Source organism: Mobula birostris, chromosome 4 (genome assembly GCF_030028105.1).
Source record: "Mobula birostris isolate sMobBir1 chromosome 4, sMobBir1.hap1, whole genome shotgun sequence".
In the NCBI taxonomy this organism is placed as follows: domain Eukaryota; kingdom Metazoa; phylum Chordata; class Chondrichthyes; order Myliobatiformes; family Myliobatidae; genus Mobula; species Mobula birostris.
Genome location: NC_092373.1, coordinates 132,540,414 through 132,564,560, shown reverse-complemented (window position 1 = coordinate 132,564,560; position 24,147 = coordinate 132,540,414). Strand labels below are relative to the sequence as shown.

At 38.7% G+C, this 24,147-nt stretch overlaps 1 protein-coding gene across 5 annotated transcripts in view; it reads right to left on the bottom strand.

Annotated features, from left to right (window-relative positions):
* The window catches only part of dclk2a (doublecortin-like kinase 2a), a 367,725-nt gene that overhangs the window by 80,526 nt on the left and 263,052 nt on the right, over positions 1 to 24,147 (bottom strand). For all 5 annotated transcript variants that reach the window (XR_011885758.1, XM_072256046.1, XM_072256047.1 and 2 more), the window contains one exon: positions 5,469 to 5,541. Coding sequence is in view for 4 of the 5 variants with exons in the window: in XM_072256046.1 (XP_072112147.1) it covers positions 5,469 to 5,541 (73 nt within the window). In the remaining variant the exon portion in view is untranslated. The remainder of the gene's footprint in view (positions 1 to 5,468; positions 5,542 to 24,147) is intronic.

The following is a 24,147-nucleotide window of genomic DNA, read 5'->3' as shown; positions in this document are numbered from 1 at the left end:
AAGATCATCACCAAAGGTGCAGCCATCTATTCTCCCATTTCTGTAGTAACCTGGAGTATATCTTATCTGGCCCTGGGAACTTATCTATCCTACTGCTTTTCAAAAGTTCCAGCACATCCTCTTCCTTAACACTGACATGTTCCAGCCTATTGATCTGTTTTACGATGTACTTACTTTCATCAAAGTGTCTCTCGCTGGTGAATATTGCAGCAAGATTTCATTCCCATACCTCCGCCAGGCACTTTTCCTCTTCTATCCCTGATTGGCCCTACCCTCACTCTGGCCATCCTCATGCTCTTCACGTTGTGTACAATGCCTTGGGGTTTTCCCCAATCCTACAAAGCAAAGCTTTGTAGCTCTACTAAGTCAATTCTTAAGCTGCTCCAGGCTACCTTGTAACTTTCTAGAGACCTGTCTGATCTTTGCTTCTAAACTTTAAGTATGCTTCTTTCCTGCTCTTAACTAGATGGTCTATCTCTCTTGACAATCATGGTTTCTTCGCCCTATGTTTTCCCAGTAGCAATGGGCAAATCTAACCAGAACACCATACAAGTGCTCCCTAAACAGCCCCCACATTTCTGTTGTTCATTTCCCTGAGTATATTTGTTTCCAATTCATGCTCCCAAGTTCCTGCCTGTGAGGATCGTAATTCACCATGGCCTAAATAAATATCCACGTCCAAGGCTATGGTAAAGGTCAAGGAGTTTTGGTCACTGTCTCTGAAATGCTCACCCACCAAGAGATCTGACAGCTGACCTGGTTCATTGCCCAGTAGAAGATCCAGTACGGCCTCTCCTCTAGTTGACTTGTCTACAAATTGTGTCAGGAATCCTTCCTGAACACACCTAACAAATTCTGCCCCGTCTAAACCTTTTGCACTAAGGAGCTGCCGATCAATATTAGAAATGTTGAAATCAAGCATAACAACAATCCTGCAATGTTTGCACCTTTCCAAAATCCTTCTCCCAACTTGCCCCCCTCAGTGTATTTGTTGTTATGGCGGGGGGGGGGGGTTCTAAGGAATATTCCAAATAGAGTGATTATTCACTTCTTATCTCTGACTTTCACCCACAATCAGTGGACAATCCCTCCCTAATATCCTCCCTTTCTGCATCTGTGACACTATCCTTGACTAACAATGCCACTCACCACCTCTTTTACCTCCCTCTCTGTCCCTTTTGAAACATCTAACCCCAGAAATTCAAGCAGCCATTCCTGCCCTTGTGGCAGCCAAGTCTTAGTATTGTAGCTGCAGGTTCATCACCCTTGTTCCTTATACTTCCTGCATTAACATAGACACAGTTCAACCTATCCAACTGACCACAATTATGCCCTAGCTACTGCCTATCCTTCCTCACACCTCACAATCTCTCTGTACCTTTACACTAACTGCCCCATCCTTTGACCTATAACTCTGGTTCCCATCCCCTGCCAAAATAAATGAAGTTAGAAGGAAAATAATTTTCCCTAAAGCAACATGTTTGTGCAAATTGACCCGTAATTTAACCTTCTAATTCCCAGATATATTTTTGTGCATACCAAAAGCAGCAATATATTCTTGCTGCCCAAAACTGAACGCAATCTTTCAGATGGGATCTGGTTCAGGCTTTATAGAAATGAAAGGAAACGTTTTCTTTGTCTCCCTTCAAAATTCAGTTCATCTTTTTATTTGTGTTTGTAGTTGACCACTAGCTTGAACCAATCTATGCATTTTCACATCAGATCCATTTGCTCCTCTGTCATTTTTAGTTTTGTGCATATAGAAAATCCTCTGATGTTCTTAGATCTATAATCTTATGCCAACCTACAGTAAACTCCATCTGTGATTCACTCGCTTAATTCACTCTGTGCATTTTCTACTTCCCCCAAAGATTTACATGATTTATGTTCTCTCATGACTTAGTGTCATCTACAAGCTTGTAATGCTACTCTTCACAATTATGATGAACGGTTGTTGCCCTATTAGCATCATTTTGCAAATTCTGCTAATTTGAAACCATAATTGTTATCTACATTCTCCTTCTTCCACCTCCGAACCAATTTCCAACTTGAATCAAAAGCATGCCTCTAATTCCATGCACTCTCATTGTTGAAAGATGATTGAATGTCATCTGGGAAATCATGGAAGTAATGTTCAAAGATATTCTCTCATCGACTTTATTAGTGAACTCCTCAACAAGATTAGCCATGCTGGATCTCTCTGATCAACTCATGTTCATAATCAATGACTCTAAATTATTTAACATCAGTTTAACACTCAATCTGCTTTTTACAGCAGGGATTTTCCAGAGTTATCCAGGTTCCAACAAATCAATGGTCCACTTAACCAGATTTCCTGCAGTGGCATGACTTGTCATTATCAATGTGGTCACGAGGTACTTCTTTTTATCTTGTAACCAACATTTATTTGTTGTAGTGTGTCAAATGCTGCTGGCACAAAGGAACAAGCCAGAACGAAAGCACTGTGACAGCAGGTTTGTAGTGTGTAGCATAGGGGTTAACACATTGCTTTACAGCACCAGCTGTAAGATTAGAGTTTGATTCCTGCTGCTGCCTGTAAGGAGTTTGTACGCTCTCCCCGTGACCATGTGGGTTTCCTCAGGGTGCTCCGGTTTCCTCCCATATTCTAAAAACGTACAGTGAGGATTAGGGTTAGTAAGTTGTGGGCATGCCATGCTGGCACTGGAAGCATGGCAACTCTTGTGGGCTTCTCAGTACAATCCTCACTGTTTTGATTTGACACAAATGATGCATTTCACTGCATGTTTCGATATACATCGCTAATCGTAAGTGTGGGACAATAGCTTAGCAGTTAGCGTATACTATTACAGCGCCAGTGATCACTGATTGGACTTCAATTCCCACCGTTGTGTGGAAGGAGTTTGTATATTTATGGTTAGGGTTAGTGAGTTGCGGGTGTACTATGTTGGTTTTGGAAGCATGGTGACATTTGTGGGCAACCCAGCACAATCTTAGTTGATTTGATTTAACGCAAATGACACATTTCACCGTATGCTGATGTTTGTATGACAAATAAAGTTAATCTTCTCTTTTTTAAAATCTGTATGATTGGTGCCTGTTGTTGCTCACCAGTTGGAATATGGAATGGAGCAGTTCTTGATTCACTACTGTACATCTGAAAGTTAACATGTCGTCTGCAAAGCAATGTGCATGACACTCTAAACCATGGAGATGTCTGCAATATTCACTGTTCTAAATATTTAATATACCTTGTCAACCATTGGCAAAGGTCCTGAGTTGACGTTGTGGTTGAAACTGAAGGCAGATTTCAGTGAGAATGTCCCTATTACAAGTGTAGCCAAGCAACTGATAGCTGTTCAACTCAAGAGCTCTGCTCTCCCTCTTTCTTCCTCATCTCCCACCTGCTCACTCTCTTAGACGCACACATTGCACAGTAATGCATCCATACTTAGCAGCAACTAGCTTGCGTGAAAAACTTGAAGTCAACAGAAGGTGTTGCAGCACCGAGCACACCACGTTGGTAAGACCTTAAGACTTAGGACTCTTATCTTATTCAGCAGCCTCATGTGCGGTACCTTTTCAAAGGCTTTCTGAAAATTGAAGAAAACAACATCCATCTACTCTCCTTTGTCTAGCCTGCCTGAAATTTTCTCAAAGATTTCCACCAGATTTGTCAGGCAAGATTTCTCCTTAAGGAAACTATACAGACTTTGGACTTTGGCCTATTTTATCATGTGCCTCTAAGTGCGCTGAGACCTCATACTTAGCCACCGACTCCAACATCTTTCCAACCACTGGGGTCAGGCTAACTGGTCTATAATTTCTTTTCTTTTTCCCCTCTTCCTTCTTAAAGAGTGGAGTGACATTTGCAATTTTCCAGTCCTCCAGGACCATACCCGAATCTAGTAATTATTGGAAGGTCACTACTAATGCTTCCACAATCTCTTCAGCTCCCTCTTTCAGAATCCAAGGGTGTAGTCCATCTGATCCAGATGATTTATCTACCTTCAGATGTTTAGTTTTCCAAGCATTTCCTCCTTAGTAATAGCAACTACACTCACTTCTGCACCTTGACACTCTCAAATTTTCAGCATACGGCTAGTGTCTTCCATAGTGAGGGCTGAAGCAAAATATGTACTTATTCAGTTCACCCACCATTCCCTTGTCCCCCATTACTCCCTCTCCAGATCTCTGCAACTTGAAACAACCAAAGAAAACCAGAATAAAACAGGTAGGAGAAAGCTATCAGCCACAAACTTGTAACGCAGTAGTGATCTGTTTAATTAGTGTAGCTGGAATACGTTTGCTGTTGGTTATTAGTGCAGGTCTTAAGGGAGGGAACTGACTGAATATTTGTAAGCAATGGAGACAAATCAGCATTATATGATAGCTGATGTCAGGACCTGCTTACTTGTGGTGGATGTTCACTATGTGCACGTTGAATGATATTCACTGTAATTTCCCTGCTAACGTGCTCACATTGTACAGATGTCATTTTGGAACTTGAAAGCTAATCATAGTGACAAAAAAAATGGAAACCTTTGATCCCACTTTGTCATCAATAAATTCCTGAAACTTGCAAGGAGAAGGACAGACCTGAAATATTCTATCTAAAAAAAATTCAGATAAAATTCTCGAACAATGAAACATTTTTAAGGCTTTGGCATTTCCAGTAAGGCTTAAATGGGACTACAAATACTCTTCTTGTAAGAAAAATAGAACCTACTTGAAAGTAATTCAATACATCGAAGCACCTTCCCCACACAATTTTGACATGTCTAGTAAGAACAGTTTATAGCCTAGATTACAACTTGATATCAAGTGCTAGCTTTTCTTTTGATGAAAATATATTAATAACTTTCCTTCACAAATGAGGCTTTCATTTCAGAAATAAAATGTTAATTTCAGACTTTTCATTTCTGAATCTCCATAAACACCAGTTAATATATAAAAATTGAATGAAACAACTTTCAGCATCCACATTATTAAGGTTAGAAATAAGTTAGCAAATATACCTTAAGATTTTGGTTTGCTAATGTAAGAACTATTGGTTGGCAAAATATTATGGCCAAAAATAATTCAGCCACACCACAAAAATTGCAGGCTTTATCTTATTTGTTCCATTGCTGGAGAACTTTCTGAAGTGTTTGGGAAAGTCAACAGAGCTTCAAGAAAGAAAATTAACTTGTGAGAAGAGATATGAAACTTGGCAGTTTAAGCTTCCAGCTGTTCCAAAGGATCACTTCTAATGGCATAATAGATTACCACATAGCTCCTCACATTAAAACATGGGATTTTTGATTTTGAGATACTAGATGCCATCTGTGCTAACAGTATCAAAGCTGAATATTCCAGGTTGGGTATCAAGTGGACCAAATGCATAATAAAGCTCCTTCTACTTTTCCAAAGCAACAAGCATACCTTTTGAAGATGAAGATCTATTACATTAGTCAATACTTAGCATTTACTAAGCCTTGTGCACCTACCATCTGGACTGGTGCCATTGGTCTGTTGAGGTACTCCATTTACATTGGTGGATGGTCCTATTTGATGACTAGTCTGTAAAATATTAATTGATAATGTTAGACAACTGCAGACTTCCCATCAGTAATATGGTAATGTATTGAAAACTGCGAGGTTAATTGATCAAACTAATTATTTACAATATTTCTTGGATTGGTGCGGAGTGCAGAGACAATTTAAATTTCAATTTCAACATAGATGTAACATTCTATTAGAAATAATGGCAGCAGAGGGAACACGTTAACAAAGTATAATTATTTATAAAATCCCCCTAGCATTTGTCATTGGTGTTTTGAACTAAAAGATAAAAGACAGAAACTGTACATAACATTACGTAACTACACCCTAATGTTCTCATCTTGGAACAAGTACGTGATCAGTATATCTTGGCAATAAAGTAGTCACTGTACCATCAAATTTGGTGTTATTATCTGAGTAGATGTCTAAAATTAGATTGCTTATGAAGAGCTCTACATATTTAACCATATTTTAGAAATCACTAGATAGCAAATACATAGGTAAGTATCCATATTTATCTGATATATATTCATGATGATTTTGGCTCACGTCTGTGCACCTTTAACACATGCCACATGTGTAAACTGGCACACAAAAGGGAAATGAATAATCCCAAGTATCAACAGAGTACATTAAGGGAAAGAGCATTCAGCATGATTGTTGATTTTCCAAATTATTAGTATGATTGTGATCTACATGTGAGCCTATAACCTGCACAGGGAGACTGCAAGAAATGGTACCAGATGTTCCTATCTGTCTAGATAGTGACAGTGCAGCAACTTTCTTAATTTTTTTTTCATTGCCAGCACCAGAGAAAGTTTAAGACTTGAAGTCAAATATTCCTGATGCTGTAAGAGACAGCAATTGGAAGTGGTCTCTGTAGTGACAGTAGCCTCACTGGCAAGGGTCACTTTGAATGCTAACTCCAGTCTGAAATAAACCAAGAAGAAACAGTTGATCACATTATCTGGCACTCCCACTGGGATTTAAGGACAAAACCTATGTTGCTCCCAAGTGTTTTAAGTCTCCAGCAGGAAACCTACAACTCCTTCTTGTCTACCTCAAAGATCATGTACCCATACTGGATTTCTCTCCTTCCTATCCTTTTCTTCGGCTGGATCAACCAAGCTGGGTCTTCTTACTCAGAGACCTCTGGCAAGGTACAACAAGGCTTCGGCAGTGACAATTCTCAGGACTTATCCCTGACAGCTTTTGACAGGAGGAAAAGCTGGGTTTGGAGCCTGGTCTTCAGTTCAAGCTGGAAATCTTACTTGAAATGTTTTTTAACATGTGCAATAAGATTATACATTAAATAAAAAAATGCTTATTTTCTTTAAAATAATAAAAGCAACAAAATAATTAAAGTTGTTAAAACATTGAACAAGAGATCATTTAAAACATCAAAATAAAATAAATAAAATTAACTGAACCTTTTGTTCTATTTCATTAGGACACAGATTTCTATTCAAATGTACGGAGTGATTGGGTATATTCTGGAATTAGGGTATATAGCAAACATTAACTTCAGCAACCAGTCTTTAGACCTGAATGTGGATTGTAGATTAAATTTAAAATGCTTGCCTGGACAATAGTTTCCTGAAGCTGTGGACATCAGTTAATTGAAACACCAGACAATGCTGACTAACATTTGTTTTGGATGTCTGGAGTGTGGGTGCGAAGAAGGAGGTGTGAAAATTTTACGTAATTCAAAAGAACATTGTAGAAACATTGTCAATATAGAATTGTCCTTTGATCTTTAGGATATAAAATGTCACGTAATATCGGGTCGAATGGGCCTCTTCCTTTGGAGAATGTCTCATTTCATTGAATAAAAGACTACTTTATATCTACCTGCTGCATCTCTCCAGTTACAATTTTCATGTTACACCATGGGCTCTCTGAAATAGCACTTGATTTGGTTGGTTGAAGTATGAAAGTTGTGGCAGGTTCCACAAGATTAGAGATGCAATCCAGTGATGCAGTGGAGTTGTGGATATCTCCCTAGGGAACACTAGCTAAAATCCATAACTCAACCCCATATTTTTTTTGTTCGTTCATTTAGATAAAAGGATGCCTTTTCAACTTCCACGTGTGTACAGAATGGGTAGATGCAGATTAGCAGACCATTATATTTCCTATTCTTCTTGATGTTTAGTTCCTATATGTTTTAATTAATTGATGGTCAGCAGTTACCATGGCTTCAACAAACCAAATTGAATGCAGTGATCTGTCTCAGGGAACACAGCTGTACCCTTGATTGTTTGTGATGGGAGCACAGGGGAATAAAATAGGCCCTGTCTAGAAGAGACTTTTACGGATTTTGCTAGCTGTCAAAATTGTAAAATATTCTTCATTTTTCTAATGGTGAGAAACATTTAAAAACAAAAAATAGAAATCATATAGTTTAAAAACCTGACCCTTTCTCAGGCAGGGCATTCAGATCACCATGAATGAACCTCAATGCACTTTGTTCAGGGAAGGGATTCACAAAATTAATCACAATTCTCTCATGTTTGTTTTCAGGTGATACTGTTGGGGGTCTATGCGTTGTATCAAGAACAGACTCAACGAATAAACTATGAATTGTTGAACAGCTTGCTGTCACATAGGTCTACAATAGTTGCTAAGGCAGCTTCACTTAATTTGACTGTGACTCTGTTGAAGTACATAGGGTCAGGAAAGGGAATTGAAAAGTAGTGGGGAAAGTAGATTATGGGCACAGATGCAATATTATTTCACAGAAGGAATTCTGGTGGAAATATGCTTGTCTGAAGTAAAATGCTAAGTGCGCGCGTGCGGCCTCTCCGGTGAATGATATCTGTAATCTGTCAAGTAGGGGACCGTGCACAATTCTGATTTGATGGAGACAGACGTGAGAGTATGGAGGAACATCTGGAGAAACTTCTGAAATGCCCGCTTTGCTGCCGCTGTTACTGTGTGGTAACTGGAATCTCTGGAGCAGAAGGCCCCGAATCCTCGGCTTTGCTTGTTTCAGCGGCTGGGGTGAGGTCGAAGGCGCTCGGCAGAGGATGGCGCTTGGGAGGCTGTATCAGAGGGGCTGGTCGGGGGCTCGAAGTTTTCGGATGGACAGACTCAGTGTCAGCTGTGGTCGGCTGCTTCCAAGGCATCAGCAAGTTGATGGTGCCTGGAGGTTTATGGCAGGGAGTTTCTCCCTTTTGCCGCCTGCTATCGGGGACTCGGGAGTCAATCAACTCAGGGACTTTGAGACTTTTTTTTTACCATGTCCATGGTTTGTCCTTCATCAAATTATGGTATTGCTTTGCACTGCTGTAACTGTGTGTTATAATTATGTGGTTCTGTCAGTGTTAGTCTTTGGTTTGTCCTGTTTTCTGTGATATCACTCTGGAGAAACATTGTATCATTTCTTAATGCATGTATGCATTTCTAAATGACAATAAAAGAGGACTGAGTGTTCTCATAATCTAATCTTCCTGTAAAATCACCTCTGCTGTCTCCCTGAATATTGCCAATCGATTTTTCTAGGCATCTGATCTCAGGCTTGGCTTTACCCTCAATGGGCCTTTACGTATCAGATTTGGTACCAGTCCTCTAGCTGTTTAATGACTGGGCTGTGGAGGCAACCCACCCTCTCACTTCCCAACGCAGGTTGTAAACCAGACTGAAAATTAACCCACCTCTTTTGTATCCCTATTTTCTTCTCTCAACTTGAAAGGCTTCCCCTGTGACTGGAAGTTAGGTTTATGTGGATTTTTCCCAGTTTCTCCACTATTTTCCTACATCCCAAAAACCTTAGACATCAGCTGAACTGGTTCCTGTAAAGAAGTGCATGTGGCTGCTAAGAGAACTGGGGTGTGAATGGGCATGTGTGAGATATAGGTTGTGGGGAATAAGATTGCACCGAGTTTGGAACCCACTCAACAGGCTGCATTGCCTCCTATGTTGTACAAAAGTGTGACATTAACCATTTTCTGTGGCAATCAATGATGCTATTAAGGATGTAATTTTATTGAAAGCAATTTTTTTCTACCTGTATTGGAAAGTGATTTGTCTATATTTTTCTGTATATACTGCTCCACTATTGTCACAGACTTATGTAACAAGTTCACGTGCAGTCTGTTCCCTTGTACCTTTTCTTAGGTGAACTGTCACAGATCTTGAATGAGCACTGAGAATCCACTGCCCCTTGTAGATTCAATCGTGTTTTGTTATTACTGCCAAAGGTAATAGTATAGAGAATGTCCACTAATATTACTGACAGCTCTATCATCATTATACAGATCTCTCTGTTAAATAACCAGCATTAAACTCTATCTGGATTCATCCTAGAATTCTGTTTACCCTGTGACCAGCAGACTGCCGTGATTTTTATATATATAAATGGCACCATGAAGAAAGAAGTAACAATAAGCATTCCTACACATAAGCTCAAATCTGAATGATTATAGGAAAACAACAAAGAGCATTAAATATTAATACTAAGGCTTCCCTCATGTGCATGGGAACAGTTTAATCCTAGTTAAGGTTAAAAAGTAATTTTCATTTCTTCAGTTGCCTTGCTGACTAGTGCACATCATTTCAATATTTTATTGATGCCATTGGTCTATAAATCTCACCACCAATTTACTTTCTCCTTGCCCCACTATGATGATTTGTCCATTGTACTATCTGTGACCAATTATCTCATGAGGGAGAAGGGTCTTGTTAGTGAACTGAATCCATCTGCCTTTAGCTTGCAAGATCTACACGTCTATTCTACTTAAAAAGGCTTGAAAATGTCAAATGTTTATAACAGCTTTAGAGGCCTAACATTTAATTCCATAGTCCATGCTCCCTCTGTCCACGCCCTGCCCAAGTTGTATGCAGTGGGGCATTTTGTAAGTCTGTGGTATGAGGTTGGAATCGTTATGACCATATGATAGGATATGAGAGCAGAAATAGGCCATTCAGCCTATCTCTAGACATGAATATTGGGAAACCCTAGGCAGTCTGTCTGCTAGCAATCCATCCCAGAAAATATGGTACAGTATTTTAATTTCATATTTTATTTAATCGCAAGACAAAAACTTAAGAATGTACGCAAGTATTATAGGCCAACTATTCTAAACAGGTAGATAATATATATAGGTATATTATGAGCTGCAGGAATGGGTCTGGCCGCAGCATATCCATTAGTAGTCTCGATTCTGAGGTTTGAAATTCAAGTTACTGGGGTGTGGCATCAGATTTTGCTCTACAATTGTTCCTTAATAAACCATAAATGCTGGTTTATTAAGCATGAAAATTTAAACATGACCTTAGCAAGGTTGAGATGTGTTCATACTGGAGTGAACATTGCTGTCACCATATTCTGACTCCTTCCAAATATGTGCTTGGACTACAACAGGCACCAAGATATTTTTGGAGTTTTACACTACCATGCATCAATTAAGACCTTCCAGAGTTTCGAATCTAATGCTTCTTTAATGCAAAACATCTCATGACCTTCATCATTTACTTTGAACACTTAATACTACTCAAAAAAATGATATTGTCTGGACATCTTTATGTCATAGGCTCCCTTCTCTGGTTCCAGACACTGACAAATGAGCAGAGACTGTACAAGTAAATTAAATAACTTCACAATTCCCATCCTGACACTGATGGAGATATTTATTCAGTCTGCATTTTAAAATTACAGTTCACCCAGAGGTTGAAATTGCAGCAGTAAAAATAAATTGTAGCACGTGGTTTGTATTTTAACCAGAACCACCAAATTTGTCAAAACCAAGGTATACCAAGACTTTTGTTTACTGTTTTTATTTAAAGCCAGGATCACAGCTAAAATAAAATGTTTTAGTGTTATGTGAATCTTGGAGCAGAGGACAAGCAAGGGACATATGATTCAGAACTGAGCCACATCATTTATCCTGCTGGATCTTGACAGCATTCCTACAGTAAAATCAACAGGGTTAGATTCTAATCCAAGGACGCTATTAATACCAGCTACAGCATCAAAGGAGTGGCATTTAGCCCATCATGTCTATGCCTAGTAAAGCAATCCAAACTTAATCCCAAGAGTTTGCTCTCTTCCCACAGCTCTATATGATCCACTGCTTCAAATGTTTATCTAATTTTCCTTAAAAGCATTAAAATAGTCTCATCCTTCAGTCTTATAACAAAACATGCCATAGTCTACTAATCCTCTATGTAAAGAAATTTCTCGTAACGTCTTTCCTCAGTGACAAGCTTAAATTAATGACCCCTTGTCAATGACTCACAACTAAAGGGAATACTTGGACCTTACTCACTCTATCAAAACCCTTCATCGCTTTAAAAGCCTGTGCTAAATCTTCTCTGTGGAAACTGTCACTATAGCCTTGAATTTCTTTAGGAATGGTCCCGATTGCTTGAGTAACTTCATGACAAAATGAAAGAAACCGAGAGAAAACATGAAATAGATTAAGCATGACTGCTTATCTAGCTTACATAGTTTCCTATGGATTCCATCGATCCACTAAAAATATGCAGCTGCATAGGTAGTCACAGCCAGTAACTTAAGTCTTCCTATTACAACTATAACTATTCAACCAAGAGTTAATTCTATTCAAATTTTATTTTGTTGCATCTTAATTAGGGAAAGAGCTTGCAGTTTTCTTGCACTTTTTATTATCTTAATGCATTATAGTGCTCTATAGCTAGCGATAAGTAGTTACAATCGTGATTTGGGATTTTTTCAACATTATGTTCCTCAAACCTTCATTGATTTAAGCCCCTTCATTTTGCCTCAGTATAATTTCATTCTTAAGTAGCAGTAATGTACTGGCTCATCATACATTGACTTAAAACGGTTGTTAGTTTGAAGGACTTCTGCATATAGTCTTGGCTAGCAGCGGTCTAATACTGAAGGAATACTGTTGCACTACACAGATAGATTACATAAACCAGGGCTGAATGTTTCTGTTAATAAGGTCAAATGGCAATTTGATACAAGATTGGAACATTTTAAGGGGAGCAGACAAGGTGAATAGAATGAATCTATACTCAGTGGCCACTTTATTAGGTACACCCTATTAATGCAAATATCTAATCAGCCAATCACATGGCAGCAACTCAATGCATAAAAGCATGCAGACATGGTCAAGAGGTTCAGTTGTTTTTCAGAACAAATATCAGAATGGGAAAGAAATATGATTCAAGTGACTTTGACCGTGGAATGATTGTTGGTGCCAGATGGATTGGCTTGAGTATCTCAGAAACTGCTGATCTCCTGGGATTTTCACGCACAACAATCTCTAGAGTTCACAAAGAATGGTGCAAGAAACAAAAAAAAACATTCATTGAGTGGCAGTTCATTGGGCAAAAATGCTTTGTTAATGAGAGAGGTCAGTGGGGAGTAGCCAGACTGGTTCAAGCTGACAGGAAGGTGACAGTAACTCAAAAAGCTGCACATTACAACAGTGGTGTGCAGAAGAGCATTTCTAAATGCACAGGATGTCGAACCTTGACGTGGATGGGCTACAGCAGCAGAAGACCACACTAGGTTCCACTCCTGTACCTAATAGAGTGGCCGCTGAATGTAATTTCCACCAGTCAGAGAATGCAGGATTACAAGAGAAAGTCGATAACATAGAATCAGAAATTTCAGGGGTTAAAAGCCTTTGTGCATATAAAAGATAGCAAAAGCTTGGGGCATTCTTTAGCATAATCATTGATATCCAATCTGATGTTAATTTTAAACTGAGATTGATTAATTTCATTAACCAAAACTCTTAAGAGATTTGCATAAAAGTTAACTACATAGTTTGATTGCAGATCTCACTGATTGATTTTAGGGGTTCAAGCATTTAAATATATCACCCTTCTTAAATAAGAGAAAATCTGCAGGTGCTGGAAATCCAAACAACACACACAAAATGCTGGAGGAACTCAGCAGGCCAGGCAGCGTCTATGGAAAAGAGTAAACAGTCGACGTTTCAGGCCGAAACCCTTCAGCAGGATCCTATAACACCTTTCTCCCCATGTTCATTGTGGCATTCTGTAATATCCCAACCTTTAACAACTACTGTAACACCCTGGTTAAGATTTTACTGCTAATGTTGTAGAGTAGTTCACTTAATGTAATGTGAGAGAAAGAGAGAGAGGGGAACTTAAAGTGGTAAATTCAAGGTTCATGCCATTGGGGTGCAGACTACCCAGGTGGAATATGCAGTACTGTTCTACTAGTTTGTATACACTAGCAGTGCAGGAGGCAAAGGCCAAGGAATGGGACGGCTTACAATCAGGAGGTCCAGATGGCTATTACAGACGAAGTACAGGTCCCTGGCAAAAGTGGAGTCTGTAAGTGCCTACTACCCTGTGGATGGTCACACTGATGTAGAGGAGGCCATTTCAATAGTATCCAACAAAATAGGTGAGGTTGAGAAGATGCCAGTGAACCTCTCCTTCTGATCTTCCCAGGTCCTTTCACACACCCACTTCCTTCCAGAATCCAGCCCCAACCCGCCATCACCTATTCTTTTTCCCCTCCTCCACCTCACCCAAATACTCTTCCCACTCAGCTCCTCATCCCCTACCCACTCACAGTCCCCATCTACATACCATTCTTCTCTTATTTGTAGGTGTTTTATGTAGGTTTCCTATATTTGTCTCCCTACAATCCTCATTCTTTTGCTATGTTATAGCATGATTTCCATTCACAAAAGAAATCCATACTTTTGATAGCCATCATATTGCTCTCCATTAATAAATACAAATTGCCTTTCAATACCACCAGATACTTGCAATGAGGGTGGGGGGTGGGGTTAGTAGTGGCTGAGAGCTACTGGTAATGTATGCAGATGTGAACTGCATGGGTGGTAATGCAAGTTGTCCAGGGTCATCATATGCCTCAGCAGGCAACACTAACTTGGTGCTCAGATGAAGGATCCTCTATCTAAAGTGTTTAGTCTGTTTCACTTTCTACTGATACTGTCTCATCTCTACCGTGTTTCCAGCATTTACCATTTTTGTTTTAGGTCTGCAACTTAATTTTGGTCTCCACTAATTCAATGCTTTGCTTGCAAAGCAATGAACGAGCATATGTAAATTGCGTACCAGAATCTCCATGTCTGTAAGTGAAGTCTACATGATTTAACTCTTTACTCTTTTGTAAACGAATGGGGATATGGCCTTCAGTAACAGAATTGGAAACAGCTTAATTAACCAATAGACAGTAACACTTCAATGATCTTAATACCAAAAGTGAGAAGTGACTGTTCGTAAAGAATATAGAGGAGGGGGTGAATGGAACATGAGAAATGGAAGTTGTCAAGATGGACTTATTAAAGCAACACACTCAAAATGCTGGAGGAACTCAGCAGGCCAGGCAGCATCGATGGAAAAGAGTAAACAGTCAATATTTTGGGCCAAAACCCTTCATCAGGACTGGAAGGAAGAGGGAATGAGTGAGATTAAGAAGGTGGAGGGAAGTCCTGATGAAAGGTCTCAGCCAAAACGTTAGCTGCTTACCCTTTTCTGTAGATGCTGCCTGACCTGCTGAGATCCTCCAGCATTTAGAGTGTGTTGCTTTGGATTTCCATCATCTGCAGATTTTCTCATTTTTGGGAACTTATTTCAAATGTTGGTCAGGATTCTAGATAATATTTTTATAAGTGCAATTTGCACATAAGAGATTCCATTGATTGGCATTTAATTTGCCTGAGAAACCCTCCTATGCATGATCAGAAAAAAAACCAGCAGCTCTAAAATGACTACACATGAATATAATTTCGTAAAGTACCACCAGATAACAAAGAACAGGATATCACATTCCTTTCCCCCAGAGCAATATGTGTGTGAAATAATCTGTACTGTAGTAACCAAAGGCTTGGGTATTGAAAAAAATTATTTATTATGTCTTTATGGATAGAATGGGGAAAAGGAAAATAGTTTAGATGGTGATAATCCAGCATGGTAAACCATGACAATCTATAACTTGTATTCAATAGGTTACAATAATAATTATATGTTCAGTCTCAGTTGCATTTGGGAAGAATACAAAGACATGAAAACAACATGAAGATAATGTTGTCTGGAGAATTGGAATGGGTTGAGTTCAATCCATGACAGAGTAGATCGTATATAATACTAGAAATAAATTAGGTGGATAAAGAGCTGTTTTAACATTACTGTTTTCTTTTATGATCTGCATAACAATTACTACAGCAAAAAATGCTCAAAAATTAAAACCTGAGCAGAAAAGCTGAAAGGGGGTAAATGTAAGAATAAAAATTAAATTAAAAACTAGGCCAATGCAGTAGGCAGCTACTGCGAGAAGAAAACAATTACATTGGAGAAATAGAGATAATGATGTGATAACAAACCTGTGCTATTTTTAAGTTCAAATGAGAAATACAACTTTGTTATTAAGGCCATTATGTGTATGAAACAGAGATTAGTGTAATTCCTAATTTGCTACTGGAAGCACTCAGAATGAAGGATCACAATGTAATTATTTTTTGAAAGCACAAGGAAAATCCTTGCAGGAATGAATAAACAAGTGTTTTAATGTGTGACCAAATATATCTTAGGATACATGCTTACTACAAGTGCTTTGTGGTGGACTACTGCAGTACTTGTTTGAAGATCAGTTCTTCCTTTGTTGCTAACTCCCCACAGCTATCATACCCCTGTGTTTGAAGCTCCATCACACTCACATATTTTTTCAACTCTCTTGGAAAACCAACAACATTGAGAATGCGTTTAAAAAGCTATTCTGCACTCTAAGGATGCACTGAAAATATCAATCTCCTACGTAGCTCATTAAATCTAAAAACTCCAGTAACCTCAGTCCCAGAGAATTAAAAGGCAGGAGCTCCCAGCAAGTGAGGCTGTCACCAGATCACTAGTGATCAGTACTCAGTCCAAAGACTGTATAACCACTTGAATTCTTTGGAGTTGCATATCATGTATTAAAGACTAAAAATAAAAGCAATGAGCAAGACAACCCTTTATGCAATAGTATTTTAGTCCAAGCCAGAATTTAAGGCTTTTTAGGCAGATTACCAAGGGTTTGGGAGCTGAAGAGAGGAAGAAACTGCTAGATTCAACAAGGTAGACATGCAGTCGGAGGATCAGTCAGGATTGATAATCCTGGTTCATCTAACAAATCCTGTATCCCAGTCAGCCCAACCCCAAACCTCTGCTACTTTCAGCCCTTTATCTAATTATTTATCTGGCTTTTCCAACAATACACACTTTGGATCACCCTTTCTTTAACTATCAACAAAACTCTCCTCTGCAATATTCGCATTCTCAGTCTGACACGCCCAGCACAGCCTAAACTGTTTCAGAGTACACTTTCTCTCTGTTCAATGTATGTTCAGTCTGTGCAAGTTGAAGAAGGGATGTCAGCTGGAGTGCTAAGCTTCAAAGCATTCTGACTGGTTGCATCAGTATCATCTGGTATGGGAGGGCCAGTACACAGGGTAGTAAAAAGCTGCAGAAAGTGTAAATTCAGCTAGCTCCATCATGGGCACTAGCCTCCCCAGCATCGAGAACATCCTCTAAGGGGCTGTACACACAGTGGTTAGAAATACTTATTGTAATTTACAGTTTATTTTATTATTATATATTGCAATGTACTACTGCCACAAAACAACAAATTTCACCATATATGCCAGTGATATTAAACCTGATTCTGATTCCGGTTCTGAAAGTGACAGCCTTTGTGCAAAATCAGCATTGTACAGTGACCGTTAAGACCAGTCTGCATAATTCCGGCATTCCTACCTATTCAAATGCCCTGCATGATTTCTTCTTCAAGTGTGTCTAAATGCATTAATACTAGTTAAGAGTTCCAAAGCTGCCTGCAGTGTCTACAAACAAAGAGAAAAAGTCCAATTTCTCATTACATATGCTGGTTAACTTTCAAAGCTGAATAAGGATTGCACCCATCTTTGCTTCACAAAAACCTTAATTATTTCTGATTTCTAGCATTTGTTAATTTCTATTGCCACTTTGTCATTGTGATCTGCTCAGTTTCAAACGATCCAAAGCACAAACATTTCCAGCAAAATTGGCAATGCATTCCCCTTGGACATGTCATTTCAAGCTCTTTACCATTCTTAAACTGAATTGAGAGGGAGAGAGTGGGGTAGTTTCAATCTAATTGAAATTGGGCAGCCCACAAGTTACAATAAAAAACCTCCGTATTAAGAGGTTGATTAATGGTGCTTGGGGTCACTCTCCTTGTCCATGTGGATTTTTCTTTTTTTGCTTCCAGACTTCCCTCCCATAATTTTAACCCTTTTCATTCTGTCTGGTCCTTTCAGTCAGCGTATTTCTAAGTCTAAGAGAGGAAAACTTAAACCTGAGATTGACTAAATGATGATTAAACCCAGCTGAAACATAAAACCTTGCAAGTTAAATTTAACTACATCAATCATAAATAAGCATGAGCATCAACTTCTGTGCCTGACCTTACTCAACCCACGTCCTTTTACTCTTCAATCATCCATTGTCTGTGTCATGAATTGATACATTCCCTTTTCACAATGCCGAGAAACAAACTCGTTTGAAAGCAGATACTGCTGCCACTAAACAGGCATTCATATGAACAAAGCCAAATATAGAGACTTTGTGAACAGTTCTAAATTGGACATCATTATTTTAGTCATCTATTCAGATGTGCTTACTATATTTTAAGAAACAAATATTTTCTAAAGGGCAGAAGACAGAAGTAATTATTAAGTGCACATTCTTCCTTCACTTTCAGTTCCAAAACTAGACACTCTGATGTTTTTTTTACTCTTGAAAGACAATACAGGAGGTGTTTAATTAGAAGTGTTAAGGCTGTTTGATTCAGTACATGTCTAGGTGATTATTTTTCTCATATTTAATTGAAAATGTCAGTTTTCCTGTTATCTTAAATTAGATATGATAATTAATCCCAGTTCTGCGATGACACCTTAGTGATGCTGCTACCACAGTCACCTTACACTCTGCATCAGTATAGAAATAACGGGATAAGTATTTAAATCCAAATAATATAATACAACATTTACTTTATCACACGGCTTTGGATTGCAATCCACAAAGGCAACAGCAATAAAAACAACTTGCATTTATAAAACACCTTCAAGGTGGTAAAAAAAATTCAAGATGGTTTATATAAACATAATCAGAAAAAAAACAGTGCAGAGTCACGTGAAATTTTATTAAGTAACTAAAGGCTGAGAGAAAGAAGTAGTTTCTCAATTGCAACTCAAGAGGAAGATAGATGAGGAGATATTTAGGGGAATAGCTCTAGAGCTAAGGGCAAAGTGACTGAAGGCACAGATGCAAATAGTGAACAGGAAGAAAACTGCAATTCACAACAGGCTAGAGTTGGAAGAGGGAAGAGATCTTGGAGGATGGTAGGGAAATGGAGATGGAGATGGAGCAAGTTTGAAAGATAAGCAGGGGCAAGGCTGTGAAGGGACTAAGCAACAGGAATGAGAATTTTAAAAAATAATTCCAAAACTGGGAATGAATGTGGATTATGATCAAGAAGATTGTGGCCACATTTGCTTACAATATGAAGATGGGTGGAAGGCCAGGTACTGTTGAGAAAGTAGGGAGTCTGCACAAGGTCTTAGACAAGGAATGGGCAAAGAAGTGGTAGATGGAATATAGTATAGGGCAGTGTATGGTCACGTTTTTCTGGTGTTGGCAACATACAGAGATGTTTTACAAGCAGCTTACAAAACTACTAGATACTCTACAATAAACACGAGAAAGTTTAGACATGCTGGAAATCCAAAGCAACACACCACACAAAGTGCTGGAGGAACTCAGCAGGTCAGGCAACATCTATGGAAATTAATTAACAGTCGCCGTTTTTCAGGTTTTGGCTCAAAACGTTGAGTCTTTATTCATTTCCATAGATCCTGCCTGACCTACTGAGTTCCTCCAGTATTTTGTGTGGTGTGTTGTTTTACATACTCTACTGGATACACTTCAGAACTACGATCACTGTAATCCTAGACAGCAATTTCCCTTTAGGAAATATACTTTTGAACCATCAAAAAGACCTAACGATTTTGCAAATTCCTCCAGGATTCAATGCAAATTGACTCTTGAGATTGCGGCCACTAGAGGGACAGCCTTTGCTTGGGGTCCAAGAGTGGGAAACTCAGATCCATTACTTCACGCTGATGAAAGAGTCGAGCCAGATTAAAGTATTGAGACCCAAGAGCAGACAATAAACTGACGTTCAGTATTGTCTGCCTGTGTTTGAGCCGTCTCCCTCTCTTCTTACTACTAGCATCAGGTGGGAGGTGCAGGATCCCACACAGTCAGGGATGCAAGCATTTGTTGCTCTTATATGTGCTGGCATTGGAGAGGATACAGAGGAGGTTAATAAGGCTGATTCTGTGAATGAAAGGGTTAATGTATGACAAGTGCTTGATGGCACTGGACCTGTACTCACTGGAGTTTAGAAAAATGAGGGGAATTTCATTGAAACTTATTGAATATTGAAAAGCCTAGATACAGTGGTTGCAAAGGGGATGCTTCCTATAGTGGGTAAACCTAGGACCAGAGGGCACAGCCTCAGAATAGAGGGATGCCCCTTTACAACAGAGATGATGAGGAATTTCTTTAGCCAGGGGTTGGGAAACCTATGGAATTCTTTGCCACAGATGGCTGTGGAGGCCAAGTCATTGGCTATATCTAAAGCAGAGGTTGATAGGTTCTTGATTAGTAAGAGCATCAAAGGTTATGCGGAGAAGGCAGGAAAATAGAATTGAGAAGATAATAAAGCATCCCTGATTGAATGATGGAGCAGACCCAAAGGGCTGAATGGCCTAATTATGCTTCTAGGTCTTATAGTCTAAGATAATAGCTTAATAAAACTGATGCAAATTAGAATGTAGGCAGAATACATTAAAGGAGGTTGAGCAGAAACTGTCCCTTTGAAAAACAGCAGAAGATCTATATCACTGGGGCAGTGCAGCCCTTTTTTAAGATACTGCCAGGAATTCCAGCAAAGACTAATCTATTTTGAACATATTTCATAAGATGAATGATCTTTATAATGAGGTGACTGAAAGGCACTCAAAATAAGATACCGTGCATCTTCATTGCATGTGATCTACACACAGTAATGATGACTTCAACTCCTTTTTCCTGTGCAAAATGCAGGTACAGAGTGAGCACCAGTGCAACAGATTTAGTAAGTTTATTTGATGAACATAATTTCATGCTGCATAAATCGAATAAGACATTGTTCAAGACTCTCATTGTGTCCTAACCTTTTGTTGATTAGAAAGTACAGTATATATAGCACAAATCTAAAAAAAGGTTTATTAACTAGAAACCCAACAAAGTCAATTTGTAGTCCCTACATCTTAAATAATTCTTAGACAAACTATTCAGGGTCAATATTTATTGCAAAGGTATTCTTCATGTCCAATGTCATCAATGGGGATCAAACACCAGTTTAACATAATCTGAGTCTGGAAAACATTGTGTGTTTTCCACTGACAGGAAAAATATGCAGGATTAGTAGGGACCATGTAAGATATCTGTTCACTCTCTTTGACCTGTAACAGCAGGGGTGCTTCTCTAAGCCCAGTAGGAAATATTTCTGCCACTGTGTGACATGAAGATTTGTAGACAGAAAAACAGATAGAAAAGAAAGGATTTCATGCCATTCTGTTCATCCTAACCACAAATAACCAAACAAAAAAAAAGCGAGCAGCCTTGAGAGCATCTCAGTCAAACACCAAGCCTAAATCTTCCAAATCAGCAATGTAATGATGGCCAATGGATAAATGTTTGGACTGGGTTATACAGTTAGTTCAAGTTCTTTTAATTGTCGTTTAACTATACATAAGTACAGCCAAGTGAAACAAACTACACTTACACAAAGTGAGTAAAAATTGTGTAATTTTATCTTCATGGAATCACACAGCTCGTAAACAAGCCCCTCAGTTTGTGCTACTCATTTAGCACCTATTTTACTAATCTCATTTTATTCTCTCCACATTGTCATCAACTCCGCTCAGACCCTACCACTCTCCCACACATTAGGGACAATTTCCAACAACTGTTTAAATACCAACCCCCATGCCTTTGGCATGAGGATGTAAACCAGAGCACACAGGGGAGAATGCACAGGCGTGGGGAGAATGTATGGACTCTACACAGACAGATCCCCAGGTCAGGATTGAACCTGGGGACCTGAAGCTGTGAGGAATCAGAACAGTCGTGCCACATGTGAACTTTAAAATATTACTTTCTAATGTCAAGTTTTATGTACTAAGTTTGAAGCAGATTTTTATAATGCTGAGACTTGCTGTACAATTTTAGTACAAGTTGTGGCGATCAACACTCGGCAGCAATAAGAATCACACATCCTGAGACCCATCGGGCATGGGTAAAAAGGTACAGAAGATACTGGAGATACTCAGCAGATCAGGCCGCATCTGTGGGAGGAGAAACAGGGTCAACGTTTCAGGTCATCCGACTAAAGCAGGAGCAGTGAGACATTGTCTCTGGTATGGTCAATACAGTTTCACCCTGGAAAGCTAAAAATGATCATCAGGTGGATGAGTAAATGGGTTGGAGTAGAAAGTGAGGACATGGATAAAAGTCTGTAGGAGCTGTGAAATGCTGAGCACGGTGACATGCCTGCAAGGTCAGGCTGGGCTTGTCCTACACTCCCCGAGAGAAAAAAGAAAATAAACTGACCCAATACCATAAATGGCATCTGATAAAGATGGAGAAATTACGTTGCCTTAAGTTGTAGAATTCAATATTATCACAGCATTTAGTCAAAATTACACTGGACAACAAATAATGCATTTAACTGCATAATGGTGCTGACGGTTTGCAACAGTTGAACTGAGCTAAAAATGTTTTGTTGATGATTTTCATTTGTACTCAGTGTCTGAGGCACTTAAGTGTCCAACAATAATCAGCCAGCATTGAGGGATTCCAGTTGTCTTGATACTGTTTCTCCATTACTGCAATGTCCTGGTGAAATCTTTCACCATGCTCATCACTGACATCGACAAGATTTGCAGGGAAGAAGTCTAAATGGGAATGCAGAAAATGAACCTTTAGTGACATGTGGCACTTCATGGTTTTGTATGCTTGAAGCATGTTGTCAACCAGCTGCATGTAGTTTGGTGCTCTGTAGTTGCCAAGAAAATTTTCAACAACATCCCTGAATACCTTCCACATGATTTTCTCTGGTCCCACAAGAAGTTCTTTGAATTGCCTGTCATTGATGATCTGTTTGATTTGACTTCCTTAATCTTGCCTTCAGTTATTCTGATTTGAATTATGAATTGAAGTAACAAATAGAGGTGATTTCAAACAATGGTGCATGAAGAGAAATTTCGTGATGGTCTTCATGATCAGCAGCCCAATATCTATAAGATACACCCAAAAGTACACAGGAAGGAAATTCTTTGTTGTCCAGTGTTATCAAAGAAACCTGATTTGAGAACCCAATATTTTAAACTTCATATTTTTATTTTTCATAACATAGATCACTGAAAACACAGAAATGCACATTAAAGAAATAAAAAAAATCAGCAGCTATTTAAATAAAGCAGAGGCAAAACAAAAGAAATGGGGGCTCGAAATGAAATGATACTAAATGCAAAAAGACTAAATTATGTAAGATATTTCTTCCACAAGAACAATGAATTTTGGAATGGACTTCCTGTGTGCACAATTGATACGAATTTGAGTATCCCTTATAAAATAAAATGAATTAAGTTCTAATAAACCCATTTCTAATTCCTCAAGCCAGTTTTTAATAAAAAGAGATTTCACTAATTTCAACTAATATAATTCAAAAAGGCTATGTCAAAAAAGACAAAAAACATGAATTATTCCCTAATTGAATGAACTGCCTTTAAACTAAGATTGTATAGAGTGACCAGCTACAGAGGAAACGGTCATATAAAAACACTATAAACTGAAAAGATAGATGGATATTTTTGCATAATTGTGGTAAGGTAGTTGAAATTTGGTAGCAGTTGACTGTTAAGGATATTAAATTAATTCATTGTGAGGAGAACAATACTTAGTATAAAAAAACCTCACACAGGTGATAAAAAAATCACATTATTGCAGATAATCATAATAAATTACACCGCTTTATTCAATATATCATTGCTAATCATCTCATTTGAGCTCTGATTGGATTGTAAGAATACCACACATTGTCATCCTTATGCTACAAAGTGGAAGTGATATTTACAACATAATTCCTTCTATTCTTTTGACACACAAGACTTGCTATATCAAAGCAGTTATTGGAAGATGCTGCAAACACTAGAATCTAAATAAGGTACTCTGCTACCACAACCTAAAGACTGAGACAAAGGAACAGCACATTGTTGAATGTCTCTACTAATAAATGCTCTTCAAGATAATAACACGTTTCCAGTTTCCCATACTTCCATTTTCTAGCTTTATCTTTCACTTCTATTGTTTTCAGCCAGATGGGTGCTATTTTTGGAAGGAAGACCATACACTTTAATAAGTAAAACAAAGACGAGAAAATCTGCAGATGCTGGAAATCCAAGCAACATACACAAAATGCTGGAGGAACTCAGTAGGTCAGGCAGCATTTATGGAAACAAATACAGTCGACGTTTCGGGTCAAGACCCTTCATCAGGACT